The sequence below is a fragment of the Arachis ipaensis genome, chromosome B3 (assembly GCF_059453495.1).
Source record: "Arachis ipaensis isolate K30076 ecotype BB chromosome B3, ASM5945349v1, whole genome shotgun sequence".
Classification (NCBI taxonomy): domain Eukaryota; kingdom Viridiplantae; phylum Streptophyta; class Magnoliopsida; order Fabales; family Fabaceae; genus Arachis; species Arachis ipaensis.
The window spans coordinates 141,180,298-141,200,197 of NC_142438.1; the positions used below are offsets into that span (position 1 = coordinate 141,180,298).

The window sequence follows — 19,900 nt, forward strand, 5'->3', positions numbered from 1 at the left end:
GAAAAACTGAGGAAATACAGGTCGACAAAGAGGAAGGAAAAAACACCAACATAGGAGCCAACCTAGGGGAAACCCTAAAGCAAGGGCTGATTAAGCTCCTAAGAGACAATTCCGACCTCTTTGCCTGGAAAGCCTCCGACGTGCCCGGGATAGACCCCGAGCTTATGTCCCACAAGCTCTCGGTGTACCTAGGGTCCCGACCTGTACAACAGAGAAGACGCAAGCTCGGCCCAGAACGAGCCCTAGCAGTGGAAGAGCAAGTGCAGGCACTCCTAGAAGCCGGCTTCATCAGAGAAGTCGAATATCCAACATGGTTAGCAAATGTAGTTCTAGTCAAGAAGCAAAACGGCAAGTGGAGAATGTGTGTCGACTACACCGACTTAAATAAGGCATGTCCCAAGGACCCTTATCCGCTCCCAAGTATTGATAACTGTTCATACCCTGGGTCGAGCTATCCGACCTGGGATGATTGGAGATAAAGCGACCGACCTCTTCAGGTCAGACTATCCGACCTCTTCTCAGAGAGCTTGGCCAAATCAACAAGAGAGCCCAGTAAAAGGCCCAAATAGAGGAACACGACCCAAATCCTAAGGCGGCCTAAGCCTATAGAGATAAGGGCGGTTCCAATGAAGATACGCTGACCTCAACTCTAAAGATAAAGATAAGATAAGATAACTAACTTATCCTACCCAACGAAGGTCACATCTCAACACTATAAATACACTGGAGCACCCAGGTATAACTCATACTCTGATTCTACAAAAAACATGCTCAATACCCTTGCTAACTTAAGCATCGGAGTCTCTTGCAGGTACCCCCCACCCTTCGGTGGCAAAGGATCAGCAGCACAACTAGTCCAACAAGTCGGACGCACCAGCTCCGGTCACCATTCACCAACCGGACACCTCGGTTCCGACCAGCACAGAAGATCTCGACCAAGATCGACCTACAATTTCAGGTAACCCCCGGAATAATACCCTTGTAGACTCTAGCTCAGGGTATCAATACTTGTCGTTCATGGATGCCTACTCGGGATATAACCAAATCTCGATGCATGAGCCAGACCAGGAGAAAACATCATTCATCACGCCCATAGCAAATTTTTGCTTTGTGGTTATGCCATTTGGGTTGAAAAATGCAGGAGCTACATACCAAAGGCTGATGAACAAAGTGTTTGCCCCCCACCTTGGGAGCTTAATAGAAGTTTATGTAGACGACATGTTGGTGAAAACCAAGAAAGAGGCCAACCTCTTAACGGACCTCTCGCAAGTATTTGACACCATAAGGTCACACAGGATGAGGCTAAATCCCGCAAAGTGTACCTTCGTGGTGGAGGCTGGAAAATTTCTAGGGTTTATGCTGACACAAAGGGGGATCGAAGCAAATCCCGATAAGTGTAGAGCTATCCTGGAAATGAAAAGCCCGACTTGCTTAAGAGAGGTCCAGCAGCTAAACGGCCGACTTGCAGCCCTCTCCAGATTCTTGGCAGGATCAGCACTAAAATCCCTTCCACTGTTCTCCTTATTGAGAAAGGGATGTCAGTTCGAGTGGACTCCTAAATGCGAAGAGGCGTTCCAGGAGTTCAAAAGATTCTTGAGTCAACCTCCGATTCTGACCCGACCTGTAGTTGGAGAAGACCTCGTCCTATACTTATCTGTAGCAGACAAGGCTGTCGCGTCAGCCCTAATAAGAGAAGACGAGGTCGGTCAGCATCCAGTGTATTTCATCAGCAAAGTTCTACAAGGCCCCGAGCTAAGGTACCATAAACTAGAGAAGTTTGCCTACTCCTTAGTGGTAGCCTCACGAAGGCTACAGCCTTACTTTCAAGCTCATACAATAAGAGTCCGCACGAACCAACCCATGAAGCAAATCCTCCAAAAGACGGGTGTTGCAGGGAGAATGGTTCAATGGGCAATAGAGCTCTCCGAGTTCGACTTGAGGTATGAAACTCGGACGGCAATCAAAGCTCAATGCCTCATCGACTTCATAGCTGAGTACGCGGGAGACCAAGAGGAAAAGCCAACTACATGGGAACTCTATGTAGATGGATCCCCAAACAAGACAGGAAGCGGCGCAGGCATAATATTGGTCAATGAAAGAGGAACCCAAATAGAGGTTTCCCTCAAATTTGAATTCCCAGCTTCAAATAATCAGGCAGAATATGAAGCCCTGATTGCTGGATTAAAGCTGGCAGAAGAAGTCGGTGCAACAAAAGTGATGATATATAGCGATTCCCAGGTAGTGACTTCCCAGATAAACGGAGAGTATCAGGCAAAAGACCCAAATATGAAGAGATGCTTGGAAAAAACTTTGGAGTACCTCGGGCGCTTTGCGGAAATCGAAGTCAAACACATAACTCGGGATCTCAATAGCAGAGCAGACGCCCTCTCCAAGTTAGCAAGTACTAAGCCAGGAGGGAATAATAGAAGCCTGATCCAAGAAACTCTCCAGGAACCTTCCGTGGAAAAAACAGAAGAAAGGCAAGTGGTCCTTGAGGTAACCGGATTAAACCTCGGATGGATGAACCCCTTGGTCGAATATATGAAATTCGACATCCTCCCCAAGGAGGAAAAAGAGGCTAAGAAAATCCGGAGGGAAGCACAACACTACACTCTGGTGAAAAATATTCTCTATAGAAGAGGGATATCAACACCATTGTTAAAGTGTGTACCGACCTCGAGAACCACCGAGGTATTGGAGGAGGTTCACAGTGAGATTTGCGGAAATCATTTCGGAGCCAGGTCGCTTGCCAGAAAAGTAATCTGAGCTGGATTCTATTGGCTGACCTTGCAGAGAGATGCCAGGGAATTTGTGAAAAAATGTCAACCATGCCAAATGTATGCAAATTTCCACGTGGCTCCCCCTGAGGAACTAATCAGTATAACTTCCCCATGGCCCTTTGCAAAATGGGGGATGGATCTGTTAGGCCCTTTCCCCCAGGCCCCGGAACAAGTCAAATACTTGATTGTGGGAATAGACTACTTCACAAAATGGATAGAAGCAGAACCACTGGCTACCATCACAGCCCAAAAAAGTCAGAGGTTCCTCTACAAGAATATCATCACAAGATATGGGATACCATATTCCATCACTACAGATAATGGAACCCAGTTCACCGACTCTACCTTCAGAAGTCTGGTGGCCAGTATGAAGATTAAACACCAGTTCACCTCGGTGGAACATCCGCAAGCAAATGGACAAGCCGAGGCAGCCAACAAAGTCATACTGGCAGGGTTGAAGAAAAGGCTACAAGATGCAAAAGGAGCCTGGGCTGAGGAGCTCCCACAAGTGTTATGGGCTTACAGGACAACGCCCCAATCTGCCACTGGAGAAACGCCCTTCCGATTAGTCTATGGCGTAGAAGCCATGATACCAATAGAAATCAGCGAACAAAGTCCAAGGGTGATTCTCCACGATGAGATTGGAAACGTACAGGGGCACAAAGAAGAGCTCGATTTGCTCCCCGAAGTCCGAGAAGAAGCCCAGATAAGAGAAGCAGCGCTGAAGCAAAGGATGACTACAAGATACAACAAAAAAGTCATTCGAAGAACCTTCACCCCAAATGACTTGGTCTTGATCAGAAACGACATTGGAGTCAATAAATCAGGGGAAGGAAAGCTCGCCGCCAATTGGAAGGGACCCTACAAAGTTAGCGAGGTCTTAGGAAAAGGTTATTATAAGGTAACCGACCTAAGTGGCACCGAGTTACCAAGGTCGTGGCATGCTTGTAACATGAAAAGGTACTATAGTTAAAAGCGAACTCTACTCCCTGATGTACTCTTTTCCCAACTTCATGATTTTTTCCCAAAATCAAAGGGTTTTTTTCTGGAGAAGGGTTTTTAACGAGGCATCATAGTGGAGGCTAAGGGAAAATAGGCCGTCAAAAGCCCTTAGTAGCAGTAAGGTACCTCCCCAATAAATAAAGATTTTTTTTTACAATATCTCTCATGAATTCCTTCTCGTTTACTCTTTCCTACGAAACGCGCCGACTTAAGCTCGACAAAACGTGAAAATCCCATGAACTGACCTAGATGGTCGTCAGGATAAAACGACGAGGTACAAGTCGGTGTAAAGAGGTTATAAAAGTTAATCGTGAGAAACTCGGAGACATTCCGACTTATAAGTCGAAATGAAAAATCGAGTAGAAATTAAAACGCATCGCAAAAATAACCTAAGTCATAAAAGCTCAACAAAACAAAGTTGAGTATAAGGAATAACCAAAAAGAGATAAAAAAAAAAACCTAGGGAAAAAGCTTAAAAGCTGTCCTAAAGTCCTTAAAGCAAAAAGGCTCGGAAAGACAGGCAAGCCAAAGGAAAGGTTTTCAGAAAAGATCAAGGGGACTTCGAAAGAGCAAAAATCAGAAAAGCATGCACACATAAGGTAACTTAAAACTCTTATCCAAAAAAGGGTACTTATAAATATTTTGTTTACGGCCTTAAAAGGCCAGAGAAATGTTAAGTTATCAACACCACCAACAAACAATAAAGAGTTTAAAAAAGGGGAGACCCACAGGCCGGGCCCCCATATAGCCAATAAATCTTTAAAGAGAAGTAGACGGATCACCACCAGAGTCGGGAAGAGAAGTCGGAGCGCCATCAGGACCAGGGAGAGAGGCATCCATAGGAGATGGAGAGGAAGTCGGAGAAACCTTTGAAGAGCTCGGAGCATCCTTTGAGCGAGGAGGGGACTCAATAATCCTCTGCCCCCGAGTCTTCAAGTCTAACTCAGAAACAACTTGGGGGGCAGGAGGAGACACTATAGCACCGTCAATGACAACCTTGTCAGGATCCAAAGGAGAAAGATCCAAGCCAGGAGCAATGACTCCGACTTGCTCCTTAAAAATCCTCCAGGTCTCTTCAGATCCCTCGGCAATAGAGTCCTCCAACTCGGCATAGGCAGTCCGAGCATTCAGCAGATCTTTTTTCACAACCACAAGATCCTCAAAAAGGCTTGAATAGCTCTCCTGCGCCTTCAGCCTTAAACCGACCTCCATGTTGCACTGGGCCTACAACTTGCTCTCCCTCTCCTGGAGACCCTTCCTCTCCTCCTCTAGTTTGGCGACCTCCTCCTTCAACTTCTTCTCATGTTCTTGATATAAAAGAAGTCTCTCCTCCAACTCTTTCGCCCTCGAGGACGAGCCAAGAGAGCTAAGAGGAGTCTTCTCGAAAATATCAAGAAATTTGGTGCACACCGCCGCCGCCCTGATACTCTCCTGAGCCAGAATAGTGAGGTGGTTCCGGATAGAAACATCATCCAAACCTATACGGGCATGAGGATAAATGTACTTCCGGATAAATTCAGGGGCATCCACATTGGCTTCACCCTCGAAAGAAGAACTAGGCTCTAAAGCCTTGCGCTTCTTCCTTTCAGGCTCAGGGGAGGATCGGGGGGAGGGGATGGCTGAGAAGGAGCAGAAGAGGAGATATTAATAGGTTCAGAAGGGGTCCCCAAACTACGGGAAGAAGAGGAAGGAGGAAGAAGAGAGGAGCTAGTTACCCTGGCGCCACCGGTCCTGGCGCGAGACCTTGCCTTGACCTCCTGAACCCTTTGGTAAGACTCATTTGAATTCTTCCTCGCCATCTCTGCAAAAGAGAAACAATTAGTAAAACAAGTCGGTAACTACAAGTTGGTAACCATAAGTCGAAAACAAGGTGGATAAGTAAAAGCTACCTAGTTGCGACTGGACGAAGGATGGCGCCCCCTGGAGAAATTTTTTAGTATCCAAATATGGGGCCCTCCCCCACACTTCTCGGAGGAACCCCACAATGACTGTCTCCACTTCATCCAGGTCATCCAGACCATATTTCTCACAGGGGAGGCCTCCAGCCAATATAGAGGAAAGCGAGGAGAAGAATTCTCATCCAAGAAAAAGGAGTGGTGACCCTCTACAGCTTGCACTTTGAAAAAATAATTTTTGAAGTCATAGAAAGATTCATCAAAAAGGGTGAAGACCCTCCGACCTTGTATAGCCCGGAAGGACACCCACTGTTGTTTATTATTTTGTCCACTGAAGGGCTTAGTCATATGGAAGAGAAAAAAGAAAATCCTTAAGGAAGTCGGAAAGTCTAAAGCATGGCTGACAAATTGATAAATTTTCAGAAAACCCCAGGAATTGGGATGAAGCTGGGTAGGTGCAACACGGCAGTGGCGTAAAACATCAATCTCAAAGCCAGAAAAGGGAAGGAAAACACCCAGGCGGGTAAGCATGCTTTCATACATGAAAAAGAAATGAGGGGCTGCCTCCGAAGCCTTCCCAAAACAGACCCGGTCTTCTGGACCTGGGGCAAGTAGTTCATACTTCGGCTCATCCTCATCAGAGGTGCAGAGCCGGTGGCGAGTGCGAAGATCAGTAAGAAAATCAGTGTCGACCCAAGGTTCCTCCCCCAGGACTGTGACATCAACCCACTGAGCAAGACTTTCAACAAAAGACATTTTCTTTCTTTGGAAAAAGGGTTGGTAAAACCTACAAAAGGAAAAAAGGAAAAGAAAATAAAAAAAACATGGTCTCTGAGGGGGAAGTATGGAATCAAACAGAGGTCTACGGATCAACCTACCCATCTAAAAAATAAAAGCATGCAAACAGAAAGCATGTCGTTAAAGGAAAAGAAGAAAAATCTAACCTTTATATGAGAATAAGGTTGGAGAAGATAAAAGCCTTCAAATGCAAGAATACTGTACGAACGGATGAAGAGAAAATTTGAAAAATCGCATAAACGAAACAACGAAAGAGAGCGAAAGTATTTATAAACACGTTAGGGGCATAATGGTAAAAACAGGCAGTCATTAATGGGTGCACCGTTACCAAGGTAATTAATACCTACGCGAACCTCTAACGGACGCGACGTTCGATTAGACGTAACTGTGAAAATCAAAAGTCACGAAAAGTCACGTCGGTTGCGCAAAATCACGTCGGTTCCCTCATAGGTCGACTACGACCCCGAGTAGAATACTCGAACCCAATCCTAAAATAGAAATTGGGCTCGAGTAGGGGCACTGTTCATACCCTGGCCCAACGCTAAGGCCCAGAATCCAAGTAAAAAGGCCCAACCCAAAGGAGTTGAGCCTCACAATACACAAACCAGATGCCACGAAGTCGGCTATCTTCACGACTTGCTCTAAAGAAGTCGGTACGAGGATCAGCTGGCAGATAAACCCTCCCTCAAGAGGATAACTGCCCCTAGAATCTCTCTAACCACTTCCAAGAGCCATATCTCAACCACCCTAAGATAAAGGGACGGTTATTCCCCTTAAAAGGTGGAACTACTCCAACGGTGGTTATTGGTTCACCACTATAAATACACTGACACCTCTCAGGTATCTCTAAGTCCAAATACTCTCTAGACTTGCTCACACCCTTGCTGACTTAGGCATCGAAGTGTCTTTGCAGGTACCACCCCCATTCATTCATACTCACAAGTCGGACGGAGGCCCCCAAGGCGCAGACCCGCTCGAAGGCTTCCTTTCTCAGACGATTGGACCAACCCAACAAGTCCAGCCCACTAATCTCCAGTTACCCATCGTAACATATACAAAAAAGATAGCCACAGTTTTATTAACTATTTTAAACCGTTTTAATTTTTTCGTGATTCATAACTTAAAAAGACGAAAAAACATTAACAAGTCTCGAACCCAACCTCTACCTGAGTCATTTGTTCAAGTGGATAATATTCCTTGCTTGCAAATTAATATAGCGATCAAGAATAATAATCTATTTAATTTATTCTACACAGCTGACATATTCAATCAAGAATACTCTTGGTCTGAAATATAAATAAAGTGAATATTATTGGGCTATAATTACCTGAAAAATAAACTAGAACAATTCAGAGTTGAATACATTATTATTCCTTGGCTTTAAAATGGTGGATAAAAGTGAATTCTTTTTCGAAAGAAAAAATCAAAGGTGATGGTGATCTCATACTACAGTTGAGGCAAAAAGTGGGAAGGTCAATGATATGTGCAAGATTTCTTGAGGGAAAGAGGGAGAGTGATCTTGTTGGGATCCAAAGTGATGGAACAATCAATCCTCTTGTAGTATTTGGGCTTCACCAATTTGCCAAGAACGTAGGCCTTGGATCTAACCACAAAGCTGAGTTTCAATGGCACCGGCACCATTGGCATCCCCGTTGAGCTGCTAAGGCTTGCGCCGCTTCCATACAAGGGGATCTTGTTCCCCATCACTGCCACGCTCACCACCCTTTGACTCTTCCTTGACTGGTAGAACTTCCTCATCTGTTATTCATTTAAGAACTAACAAATTAACCAAGTAATGAAAACAAAAAATGTATATTTATGCTTAGCTTGCTGTCGTATTCTTACATCGCCGGAAGCAATTACGATTTCCGAATATGATAGATCTAAAGGTGTTGATGCCACATGGACCCCGAAGAATGTGCCAGTGTTACGGTAAGTGAATTTGACGGTAGAATTCATGGTGATCATGTCAGTGTTCACACCCGTAGCATCAGAACCAGCTTGAACTCTCAGATGGTCAAACTTGATGCTCTGCGGTAGACACAGAACAAGTTAAAGGGGGATATGGAGGAGTGAAAATTAAATTGAATGAAATGAAATTAAAGGAAACCTTGACGAAGATGTTGGGCTTCATGGGCCTGCTGGCACCCCAGAGGATGAGAGAGAAGAGGGTGAAGAGAAGGAAGAAGGAAAGGAGGAAAGCGAGAAAATAGTAGCGGCGAGTGTGGACACGCGCGTCATGTTCGGATTGGAGAAGGCCTTCTTCTTCGATGATGGAGTCGATCTGATCCTTCTTCTTGTTGATGAGCTTGCGAGAAGCGGAGAAGCGGCTCGACGAGGACTGGCGAGAGTGGCGGCCCATGGACGACTGGGAGTGCGGTGGGGACCCCATTGGGCTGAGCACCGGCGTCGACTGGAACGACGTCGTTGTCTTCTCGCCATCGTGTGATGGACTCTGAACGTAGTACACTGCCCTCCTCGGAGATGACGACGCATCTACGCTTGTCACTTCCGAATCTGTTTTTGCATGCATTTCCGGTTAAGCAAGTGTTTGCACAAATTGAAGCTCCAATATCTACTATAAATATATCATTGTGGCTTTGAGTTAGATTTTTTAAGCTTCAAAGGGAAGAAAAGGTAGTGCAGGCAGTAAAGTTAAATAAAGCGACACAACTACACTACACGACACGGAGTGGAAATTGAAAGTGAGAATGGGAACGGTTGAGGAAGATGAACAAGTAATGAGCCGACAGCTAGCTTCGGTACAGTTGTCACTACCCAACAGTAAAACAAACACGAATCTGCTACATACTCCATCAATCAATCTTCTTCAAAATGGATCGCAAATTGGATAATATCAATTTAAAGCGCCACCACATGCCCGCCTTCTTCATAACACCTCACTCTCTTCTACTGTACTATAATCACATCTTTTAAACCAATGTGTTTAGACACTTCTACCTTCATTATCTTTAATTGAGATGCGAATGTCGGTGCCTCTCGGATCTGTCGTAACCCATCAAGCCAGCTGACATGGGTTTCTGGAATTTATATGACTACTGTTACTGTTATTTCCACGTCAGTTCTTTTTCTGCGAAAGTCATTTTCACATTTCATGTACTATCCATCCCTGATTAAGAAAAGAAAAAATATATCAGACTAGGCTATAGGCTAACAGCCTCGAGAAATCAGTATAAAAACATGAAACCTTTTATTCTTTGTCTGATTTTTTATTCCCATATTTAATACATTATTTATGATTCTATTTTATTTTAAGACGCATTCATATTGCTTTGTAATTTAATAGCGTATGTTAACCTCTAAGAAATCAAATAAAGTAATAATTTAATAACATTATGCAAAAACCATAATATTGGTACTTGTCCGAAAAGGAGAACCATCCTTTCTTAAATAGCAAAAAATTAGAAGTGCGAAATTGGTCCACTACTACATCACATGCTTCGCGTGCGGCCGGTGGAGCCCACACACGCCATGCTTGAGTTCAGTCAATGAACATTACACTAAGTTGAGAAATTGAATACAGATTAATATTAAACTAGATTCGCAATAAACCTCCAACATAATCAGAAATTGAATTGATATCTAAAATCTAAAATGGTTAACCATGTTAATCAAAAGTGCATCGCAAGATGACGACAATCATTGTGCACACCATGCACCTAACCTCTCAATCAAATCTAAGATACAAATGAAATAAGAAAAAAGCTAACAGAATATCCACAAAGAGAGAGGGGAATGAACAGCAGCATTATTACAGGAAAAATTTCTAGCTAATTTATAGAAATTGTCCCCTTCACATTAGTCCTGTTCCTGCATGGATTTAAAACCAACCCCTGATCCATTAAACAAACAGATCATGCAGTTGCTTCGCCTTTCCATTTGAACAAATCCTGTACGACAAATTCATATGGTTATGTTCTGCAAAACAACCATAATGCATTTCTAAACGTGCAGTACAAGAAAAAACCTAGATTGGGAAGCACCTCTAATTAAACAGCAACATAAAACAGGCGAGAGTAATAAGGGTATACAAGAAGTCAACAAACAAACTTTATCCAACCACCTTGGTCACATAATCATCAGCATTGCCCATTGGGTTCTATCGGTTAATTTATACTGACTACTGAGTACTGAGCAATCAAGAAGTCAAGAACACTATGCATGCACATGAAGAATGATTGCATAAAGATTTACCAAGCTGGTAATATCTATTGTTTTGCGCTGCCGTTCTTTCTTCTGACGAGTGCACACATTACACCAGCTAGAGAAATCTGATTTATACCTTTGCAGCTCTCTAAAAGCAGAACTGCACAGAAATAATGCAACTTTCAATCTTTCATTTGGAGAACAACAAAAACCAGTCTAGATTATTGAAATATATGAAGAACATTATTCTTACAATCAGATCTAATATTTGAGTATTGAGTAAATAATAGTAGCATTCTCACAAAAATTGCAGAGATGTAGAAATTTCCGCGCAAGAAAAATTACAATGATATAATTTGTAGTGCAAGTGAAAATACCTTCGGCACCAAAGAACTAGGTTAACCCGATGACCCCATGTAGTGGCTCTAGCACCATGGCGATGACGACCATGATGAAGGACAGCTTGTCCAGGGACATGCGAATAATCAAAGATCTCCTGCTTTGAAATATTGAACTCCATTAAAGAGAATTTAAGTGATAAAGAACTGTTTACTAAATAAGAAAAATTTTATCACAACAATTTTATTTTATTTTTTACATTACCACAATCAACCATCCAATCTTTATGTTATTCCATCTCCGTGACTTACCTCTGCAATACTTTCTGTATTTATATGTTTATCACAACGCATGCCCCGAAAAAACAATTCCCCTCCACAAAATTCCTTGCCCAGGCAAACATTCAAGGTTATGTCTGCATCATCCACATGGAAACCTACAAATGTAAGAGTATGCATTAGATATTAAAGGAAAGTTCAGGACATATTAAATAGTAAAAGAATCCTACTTCCTACGTTATTGAAAAATCTATATGCCAATAGCTTATATAGCATGCTGATATGGTTGTTTGTAACATATGCAAGACAAGAGTAACTCACTACTTTTAAGACAAACTCGAATGCAACATATGATATAAGTGAACTGCAGAGAAACTCTACCCAAGTAGAACTTGTACCTAAGTCAATATCTCTATCTTTGCCATATTCCACAATAAACCCGTGATGAGCATCCAGGGTTGATCCACCAAGTTCTGCAAAAAACACTGCACAAAAAGGGATTAATTGATGAACATGTCCTATGAGAAATGAAAATGAAAATCTTAATCTCTTCTGGCAAAAAAATTATGTAATTGGTCAAATCAGCATGTGTTAAATTTAATCATTTAGACTTTATTCACCTTTAGACAAAGGACTAATGAAATTTTCTCTAAGCTTGGCAAGCATAGTTTGAAGGCCAAAGTCATCGAGTACAGTACCATACTTATTCATTGTATTGGGACGTATAATCTGAAATTTTGTTTTGAAAGCCCACCTCTCAAAGCTTTCGACCTGAGGATGCCACAGATAAATTTCAACATGTACAAGATATAAATAAATACAAGTACATGCTTCTGCTTCCAAGGTCTAAATTAAAGGAACAGAATACCGCTAGTTAAAATTATAAATTACCTCAGATAACAGCAATTCACAAAAGTGTGGCTGAAGCATTTCAAATGTAAAAATGCCAGGGAAGGGCTCAGAAACTATACTTCTAAAACTGTCTTCATTATTATCACTAATTGCTTTCAGGAATGCTGGGACAAAGAATGCTGTAGGATTCATAGCGTACAACTCTTTATTGAGAGGCTGAAAATTGTGATGCAAAAAAACCGGTAAGTCTAGTTAAAAATGAATCACAAAGGAGGATATGTGAAGTTTATCATTAAACTTCAGCACACCTTAATCTTAACCATATCTGTTGTTTTTTGAATTGGAAAATAGCTTCTTTTAGCAGCTGGATAAATTAGGTTGAAACACATAAACAGATGCCCAAGAAAATTGAATATTTGAGCTCACGTTTAATATTTAGCAGGGGACTGAGAAAAACTAAATCATAGAATCTACGATATCCATAAAATGCACTTCCATTATATATATATATATATATATATATATATATATATATATATATATAAGGTGCAAGTACTTAACAGCTTAGATATTGCATACCTTATAATTTGATAGTATCATCTGTGTGTATTCTCTATACTTTTGGTCCTGCCAAATAACATCACAACCATCATAAAAACAAGTGATAGAATAATAAAAGCAAAAACAACATTGATAATAGTAAATTCGAAATCATAATCATTTTATAAAAGATAAACAGAGAAAAAAGCCCTATGTACATCTGTTAAACACCATCAAATGCCACAAGTTAAAAATCACACATTCTTAAGTTGACTTTTCGGAGGGGGACAGAAACTCACCATATATCGCAACACATTCCATAATGCTACAGAACAATATCAAATATTTCTCACAAACTGACAAGCATAGAGAACCAACCAACCCCCCCCCCCCTCTTTTTCCTTCCCCCCAAAAAAATCATGCAGAACAACCCTAAATCCTCTGCTTTCATTCTATCCAGGTGCTGTAAATTAATTTTACAATGACACCCAATTTAAACCCTTAAACCTGAAGCAGAAGCATCACTGCTAATTAACATTTCTTGAGACACAAGGTATGCAATTTACCCTACTACAACGCTACCAATATTAAAACACACAATCATTCCCAGCAATAAGCTTCAAGAAACAAGCAATAATGACCAGGAAACAAGCCTTTCAGGTAAGGACAACGAAATGAAAAACATTCAAGAACACAAAACATGCTAGCAAGAGCGACAAGCAAACGATGAACAAAAACGAGAGAGAGAGAGAGAGAGAGACTCTAATGCGAGCGGCAGGGGGAAGATAGTCGAGGAGAATGGTTCTGAGGTACTTGAGCTTGTCCCCGCGAGTTGCATTGAGCATGTTCATCGGAAGGTGCTTCTCCAGAGAGCTGAAAATCGAAGGGCTGAAATCCAACTCCAATTCATCGTACGATTCCGATACGTGGTCTCTGATCGGGTTCACCCTCAGTCTCTGGCTCGAAACCGCTCCACCGTATGCGCACCCGGGGACGGCGTTTTCGGCGCCCCTCAATGCCGGGGATGCCACCCTCCAGTGGTCAGTCGATTCGCTGTGGAGGGACATGGTTCGAACCCTGCATTGCAACAATCAGCGTTTTTCTCTTAACATAGCATTCAGGGTGCCAAAGGAAACACTTTAGGGGAGATTAGGGTTTTTGGTGAAAATGCGGGTACCTTTTTTGTTTTTCTTTTCTTTCTTTGTTTTGGTTTTTTTTTTTTTTTTGGGTCAACTCTTACTTGTGATTGTGAATGCTGTTTATCTTATTTTTCAAGCACTGCATTATTGAATTTTTCTGTTTATAACATAGTTTTAAAAATCGAACTGGACCGGCCGGGTCAATCGGATTAACTGGAAACCGATCACTAGGCCGGCTCTGTTAAGCCTATAAATTGTTTGACAAAAATCGGTTATAGAACCGGTCGAATCGGCAATTAATTGGTGAGCCGATAGAACCGGCCGATTTTTAAAGGGTTTTCGGTTCGAAAAAACTCTCCAAACGACGCCGTTTTGCCTTTAGAAAAAAAAAAACCTAAATCCCTTTCGTCACCCATAACCCAGTCATAGTACACACACTCTTCTTGAAATTGAGAGAAGAACCCTAGCCCCTAATCGTGCAGCCCGCAGCCACCGCAGTTCGTAGCCACCGCAGCGACGGTTTTGACCACCGCAACACCGCGTCGTTGTCTTCGCCGAGCTCTTTCTCTCTCTCTCTGTTTGTTGGCGTCGTCTAGTCGTCGGAAGCAGGGTTGAAGATTCTGCGGTCGTCGTTGTCGAGCTCTCTCTTCTCCTTGCCGTCGCTGTCAACCGCTCTCTTCTCCTCCGTTGAGTTCTCTCTTCTCCTCGTCGTCGCTGTCGAGTTCTTTTTCCCCCTCGCCGTCGCCGTCGAACTCGCTCTTTGTCGCCGTTGAGCTCGCTCTCCGTCTCTCTGTTTCTTCCTCCGATCAGCATTAAACACTGCTTCCTGAATTTGATTTTGCTTGTTTTGTATTGTTGATCTGTTGTTAATAATACTGATTGAGTTGCTGGATTAGTTCATTGATTGGGTTGCTGAGATTTTGTTAATTTTTTATTATTCTGAGTCACTGAGATTTTGTTAATTTCTTATTATTTTGAGTTGTTATATTCTGCCATAGCAATATTGTTGCTGGATTTTCTAATCTGTCTCTTTGGCCCTTCCTTTGGTAAATATTAAGTATGCTTCTTGAATTTGTTTTTGATTTTATGCTTGTTTTGTACTGTTAATTTGTTGTTAATAATACTGATCGAGTTGTTGGGTTAGGTTAATAATTCTGAATTATTGAGATTTTGTTTAATTTTAATTATTCTTGATTTGTTATATTCTGTCATAAACTCATAATAATATTGTTGCTGATTTTCTGATTTTTTAATTTTGAGTTAATTTTAATGATGTCCGACAATCTCAAACGGATTATATGCTTTTATATATTAATTCTGGTTTATTATTATACATTGATCATGCCTATGCTTTCATATGTTAATAGTTAACAGTGAATGAAATAACAAAATTTGTTTCATTCAAATTCAATTAATTTATAGTTATTATGGTAAATTATAAAATTTTAAATTTTATTAGATTAAAAAATATTAAATTTAAATATTTAAAATTATATATAAAATTTTAATAATTTTATTTATTATTTAATTAAACTGGTTGAACTTCGGTTGAACTCCAATCAGACCATTAAACTAGTGAATCAGTTGCTTTATCGGTTTACTGCTCGTAACCTTGGTTTATAAGAAGTTTGATTATTAAAAAAAAATAGACAGCAAGACAAAAAAAAAAAGACTATATAGGTTTAAAACTTAAAAGTAGTAGATGAGAATAAAGGTGATTTAAAAAAAAAAAAAAAACTATGGTTGAATAAGACCTTGCGTATTGTTTTTATCGAGGTTTTGAAAATCGAACCGGTCATCGAACCGTTTTAATTATTGGTTTATTGATTTAAAGGTTCAATTGATTCGACCGTAGTTGAACAAAAAAAAATCGTTTTATAATAAAATAATAAATAAAATATAAATAAATACACCAAAATTATACGATCTTATCAATTTACAAACTTAAAAGTTTTTTTAAAACTCTTAAAATATATATTTCCAAGTACTTTTGTCATCATCTTTTTCGGCTTTACATTCATCACTCAATTAAAAGATTATTTTTGTCATCATCTTTTTCAGCTTTACATTCATCACTCAATTAAAAAATCCACAACCCTAATCTTCTGTGATTTCTTTTGAAAAAATAAAATCCTATTCAAGAAGGAAACCAAAGCTGTAAGTAATTGAGAATATTTGTGAAACTCAGCACCAAGACATAGAACAAATATACATATAGAGCAGTACCAAACAATCCAATTTTCAATTCGATGAATTATAAACAAAAGGGTGTCTAAATATCCACAGAATCAATAAAATTCAGCATTAAAAAGCATCAAAAACCAAATTTTGCAGTTAAACCGTGGTTTACTTATTTTAATTCCTCCTATTCAAATGATATTTCCACCTTAACTGTGGTTTCTGCATAAGAGAAATACACTACCATTATCATCATCACTCCCAAGATCTCCAACAACGGCATCATCTTCATGATTTTCTTGCTCTAAATCAATAACATTGGATGTTTGTTAATTTTTTGAAAGCATCAATTTGGTTTAAAATTAAAATACAGCAACAAATAATCATCCCAAACTCTGAAATGAATAATTTTATCAACAAAAATTCAAAAAAAGCATACTCATAAATTAAAAAACAGCCGCAGCAGAGTAACAAACCCATTTTAGCAATAATTTCGACAACACAAAATCAATTTCTTTGATTGATTTCACATTCAGAAAATCACTAATCAGATTCAGAACAGACTCAACAGAGCAATAACAATAGAACCCAATTACAATATCACAACAACCCACTACCCCATAATCTCAACAAACAACATCCAAACAATTAATCATTTAATCATGCTTCAACAATTACTCATTTAATCATGCTTCAAGCAAACAGTTTTTCAACAATTAATCATGCTTCAGCTTCCAAGCAATCAGCTTCAACAATTAATCATGCTTAAAACAATCAGTTTTAACAATTAATTATTTAATAATGCTTCAAATGGGTGTTGACCCGATCTGTATACGAATGGTGTTGCTGAATGAAATGATGAATGTTGAACCAACAATTAATCATACTTCAAGTAATAACAGCAAGGTTTGAAGTTAGAACCAACAATTAATCATACTTAAACAATTATTATTACAACAAATTAATTTTATACCTAGGGTTAGTGGAAGACAGGAAAGAATGTAGAGCTGGCGGCGACAGGGACAGTGGTTGGGGTGGAAGGGTCGAACAGAGCTGGCGTCGGCGAGAAGACACTCGCGACAGCAAGGAGTGGTGGCAATGGCTGCGATTTCCACGGCTGACTTCGCGGAGGAAAGGGCTGTGTGAATCTCCAAGCTGGCTCTAGGAACTTGCGACGGTGAGTGACTTCCACAGAACTTGCGATGACTGCGGTGGCTAGACGGAGGTTGCGTCGGAAGCTCGAGGTGGAGACTCGAGGCGTGGGAACTGAGTGCGAGAGGTGATAGTGGAGAGCTGGAGGGTAGAGGCTCGAGAGTGGGGGCTGGGTGAAGACTGAGGCTAGGGTTCATTTCTGGATCTGTGGGTAAAACGCAGCGTTTTTGGCAAAATTTAAAAAATCGGCCAGATCACAGTTCGGTTCGACCAACCGTTTCTGGCCAGTTCATCGATTCAACTCCGGTTCTTGAATTTAACGATTTTGCCTTCTGTTCGAACCGTATTTGCTAACGGTTCTCGGTTTGACCGGTTCGGCCGGCCGATTCGAACCGATCTTCAAAACATTGGTTTTTATGCATAAGTGTTCATGGTCTAGAGTCGAGTAAGGGTGCACATGGTCCGATCCGCCCCGGCTCCAAATATTTTAGAGGCTAATTTGGTGTATTTTTATCGGGTCTAGAGTCGAGTAAGGGTCTCAAAAATAGACCCGGTCATTATTTCGGGTCGGACCCCCCGGTTTCACCCGACCCATGTGCACCCTAAGAGAACTAAAAAGGTATATATGTTTTAAATTAATTTCAATATTATGTTATATTAATTATAAGTTTATTATTTTATTTTTAATCACGCTTGTTGAATTATAAAATAGATTAAAGAAGCATCAAATTAGGATTTATGGACAAATTCAAATTCAAATATGGATATCAATTTTTCGGCAATAAGTTTCTTCTTTATAAATAAGTACATCATAAATAAATTTCTTTATAAATAAGTTTATTTATAAATTATTGTTAAAGCTTTAAAGACCCGGTTTGGATCCGGTATAATTGTGGTCTGAAAATATTTAGATTTCATCGGGTTTAGAACTGGGTTAGGGTCTAAAAAATAGACCTAGTGTATATTTAAGGCCGGATCTGGATTAGGATTAACCCGCTTTCATCTAACCCGTGAACACCCCTATTCGTTACTTCGTTATCTAATTTTATTCTTAAAAATTTTTTCCAATCAAATTAATCCTTAATAACAAAAATGCTAGGTGTGTATTTTTATTAACTAAGTTATTAAAATTTAAATTTCATTTACATTTTTTCTCCTCCTTCTCTTTTAATGTCATCATCGTCATTACTGCCACCACCACACTAGGCCTCCTCTTTCTCCTTCAACGTCATTATTGTTACTGTCGCCACCACCGTGTTACAAGACAAATGCTGAATATCGTCAAATTTACTATCAGATTTAGCGTCACAGATTAGTCCATAGAATAATATGAGAATAAATTAGTCTATCTTGAGCCACAGGACAAAATAAGTTAAGATTAATATTTAAAGAAGTGAGAAAGCAAATATGTTTAACATGACCTTTAATTATGGTGAAACTTCTTAATTTCGCTATTGAACATTTGAACTTATCTTCATAATGTTTGCTAACTTCGAATTTGAAGTACGCAGATCGCCCAGCAGATTTTAGCCCATTTGTCATCCCGTAACTTGCATGATTTAACTACATATCTTTATTCATGTATGTTACATGATACACACTATTCTACTTCTACTTTATATATAAATATAAACCTAACTTATTAGGTTGCAACCATAATTCTGAAAATTGGACCGAAACAACCAGTTAAATCGAAAATCAGCGATGAAAACAGTCCGATCCACTATTAAAAACTGTCCATTCAAAAACCGGCAAAAAATTGGCCGGTTGGACCGGACCAATAATCGGCCGGTCTTGATAAACGGCGCCGTCTGAAAAAAAAAAAAAACCCAACGTTCAGCCCTCACTCACTCACTCACCCCCTTCCCCCAACACGGCAACACCCCCACCTATTCGTGAATCACTATCCCTCTGAACTCTGAAGCAAAGTTCAAAATCACCCTGCGAAAACCCTAGGTTCTCCCTGCAATGGTTCTGCCGCAGTGCCGCCGCCATCCGTGCTATCGGCGCCTCCGTGTCCTCTCTTGTAACTCAGGCCCTCTCTTGTAGCTCGGCGTCCTCCTTCCCCTGTCCCCGTCCTCCCTGGCTTCTCTGTTCGAGGTTGGAGCAGCTCGCCGCTCACCGGTCTCCGTCGAAGGTTAGTGGCACTGCGTTCACTTCTTCGGTTCTGCTCTTCCTTTTATGCTCTGTTTGCTGATTTTTGAACGTGAAATTGTGAATGGATTAATGGAAATCAAATAATTGATTTTGTGCTGCTGCCCTTTTTTAATTCCTGAAATTTTGGTTGAAATTTTCTTGCTGCTGCTAAAAATGGAAATCAAATCATTATTGAAATTTTTGTTTAGCTTTATTGATTTCAGGTTTAGTGTGATTAGGGATTACTTGTTGCTGTTTTGTAATGTTTGTTGCTGAATGCTAAAAATGGAAATAAAATTAAATGCTGTTTGTTGCTGAATGATAATTTTTGTTGCTGAATGCTGTTGGTAGTATTAATTTTGTGCTGCTATTAATTTTCTGGCTGTGTTGCTGTTGTTGTGGGTTCTCGGTTCTAGTGTGCTGTTGTGTGTTTTGTGACTCTGCTGTGTTGATCATCTTTCTCAATTGTCAATCTTCACTCTTCACTCTTCACTCACTTGCGTTGTGTTGATCAACTTTCTCAACTGTCGATGTTCTTTATCAGAACTGAGAAGGAAAATGGCAATCTAAACCAGCAAAAGGATTTCCGCAGCGTAAGCGCGTGCTCACACTCGCAGGAACAAGAAAACTAACTTTTTTTTTGC

At 40.4% G+C, this 19,900-nt stretch overlaps 2 protein-coding genes across 2 annotated transcripts; both read right to left on the reverse strand.

The window, feature by feature from the left end:
* Positions 1-7,754: 7,754 nt before the first annotated feature.
* LOC107633923 (uncharacterized) lies at positions 7,755-9,498 on the reverse strand. The gene is made up of 3 exons (XM_016337510.3): positions 8,586-9,498; positions 8,321-8,506; positions 7,755-8,233 (listed from the first exon to the last, which is right to left on the reverse strand). The coding sequence occupies exons 1-3, from the start codon at positions 9,006-9,008 to the stop codon at positions 7,949-7,951; spliced, it is 894 nt and encodes a 297-aa protein (XP_016192996.2). The 5' UTR covers positions 9,009-9,498; the 3' UTR covers positions 7,755-7,948.
* A 534-nt stretch (positions 9,499-10,032) lies between these two features.
* On the reverse strand, positions 10,033-13,903 carry LOC107631778 (2-oxoglutarate and iron-dependent oxygenase domain-containing protein CP2). The gene is made up of 9 exons (XM_016335326.3): positions 13,413-13,903; positions 12,691-12,738; positions 12,151-12,327; positions 11,880-12,030; positions 11,658-11,744; positions 11,293-11,417; positions 11,020-11,138; positions 10,691-10,802; positions 10,033-10,386 (listed from the first exon to the last, which is right to left on the reverse strand). The coding sequence occupies exons 1-9, from the start codon at positions 13,716-13,718 to the stop codon at positions 10,351-10,353; spliced, it is 1,161 nt and encodes a 386-aa protein (XP_016190812.1). The 5' UTR covers positions 13,719-13,903; the 3' UTR covers positions 10,033-10,350.
* Positions 13,904-19,900: the final 5,997 nt, after the last annotated feature.

Excerpts from the sequence above, each read along its gene's own strand:
- LOC107633923 (XM_016337510.3), bottom strand. The coding sequence starts at position 9,008 with ATGCATGCAAAAACAGATTCGGAAGTGACAAGCGTAGATGCGTCGTCA. Across the intron at positions 8,507-8,585 it reads AGCCCAACATCTTCGTCAAG|AGCATCAAGTTTGACCATCT; the intron begins GTTTCCTTTAAT and ends TGTCTACCGCAG. Across the intron at positions 8,234-8,320 it reads TCGTAATTGCTTCCGGCGAT|ATGAGGAAGTTCTACCAGTC; the intron begins GTAAGAATACGA and ends AATGAATAACAG.
- LOC107631778 (XM_016335326.3), bottom strand. The coding sequence starts at position 13,718 with ATGTCCCTCCACAGCGAATCGACTGACCACTGGAGGGTGGCATCCCCG. Across the intron at positions 11,139-11,292 it reads ATACAGAAAGTATTGCAGAG|GAGATCTTTGATTATTCGCA; the intron begins GTAAGTCACGGA and ends ATTTCAAAGCAG. Across the intron at positions 10,803-11,019 it reads CTAGTTCTTTGGTGCCGAAG|TTCTGCTTTTAGAGAGCTGC; the intron begins GTATTTTCACTT and ends ATTTCTGTGCAG.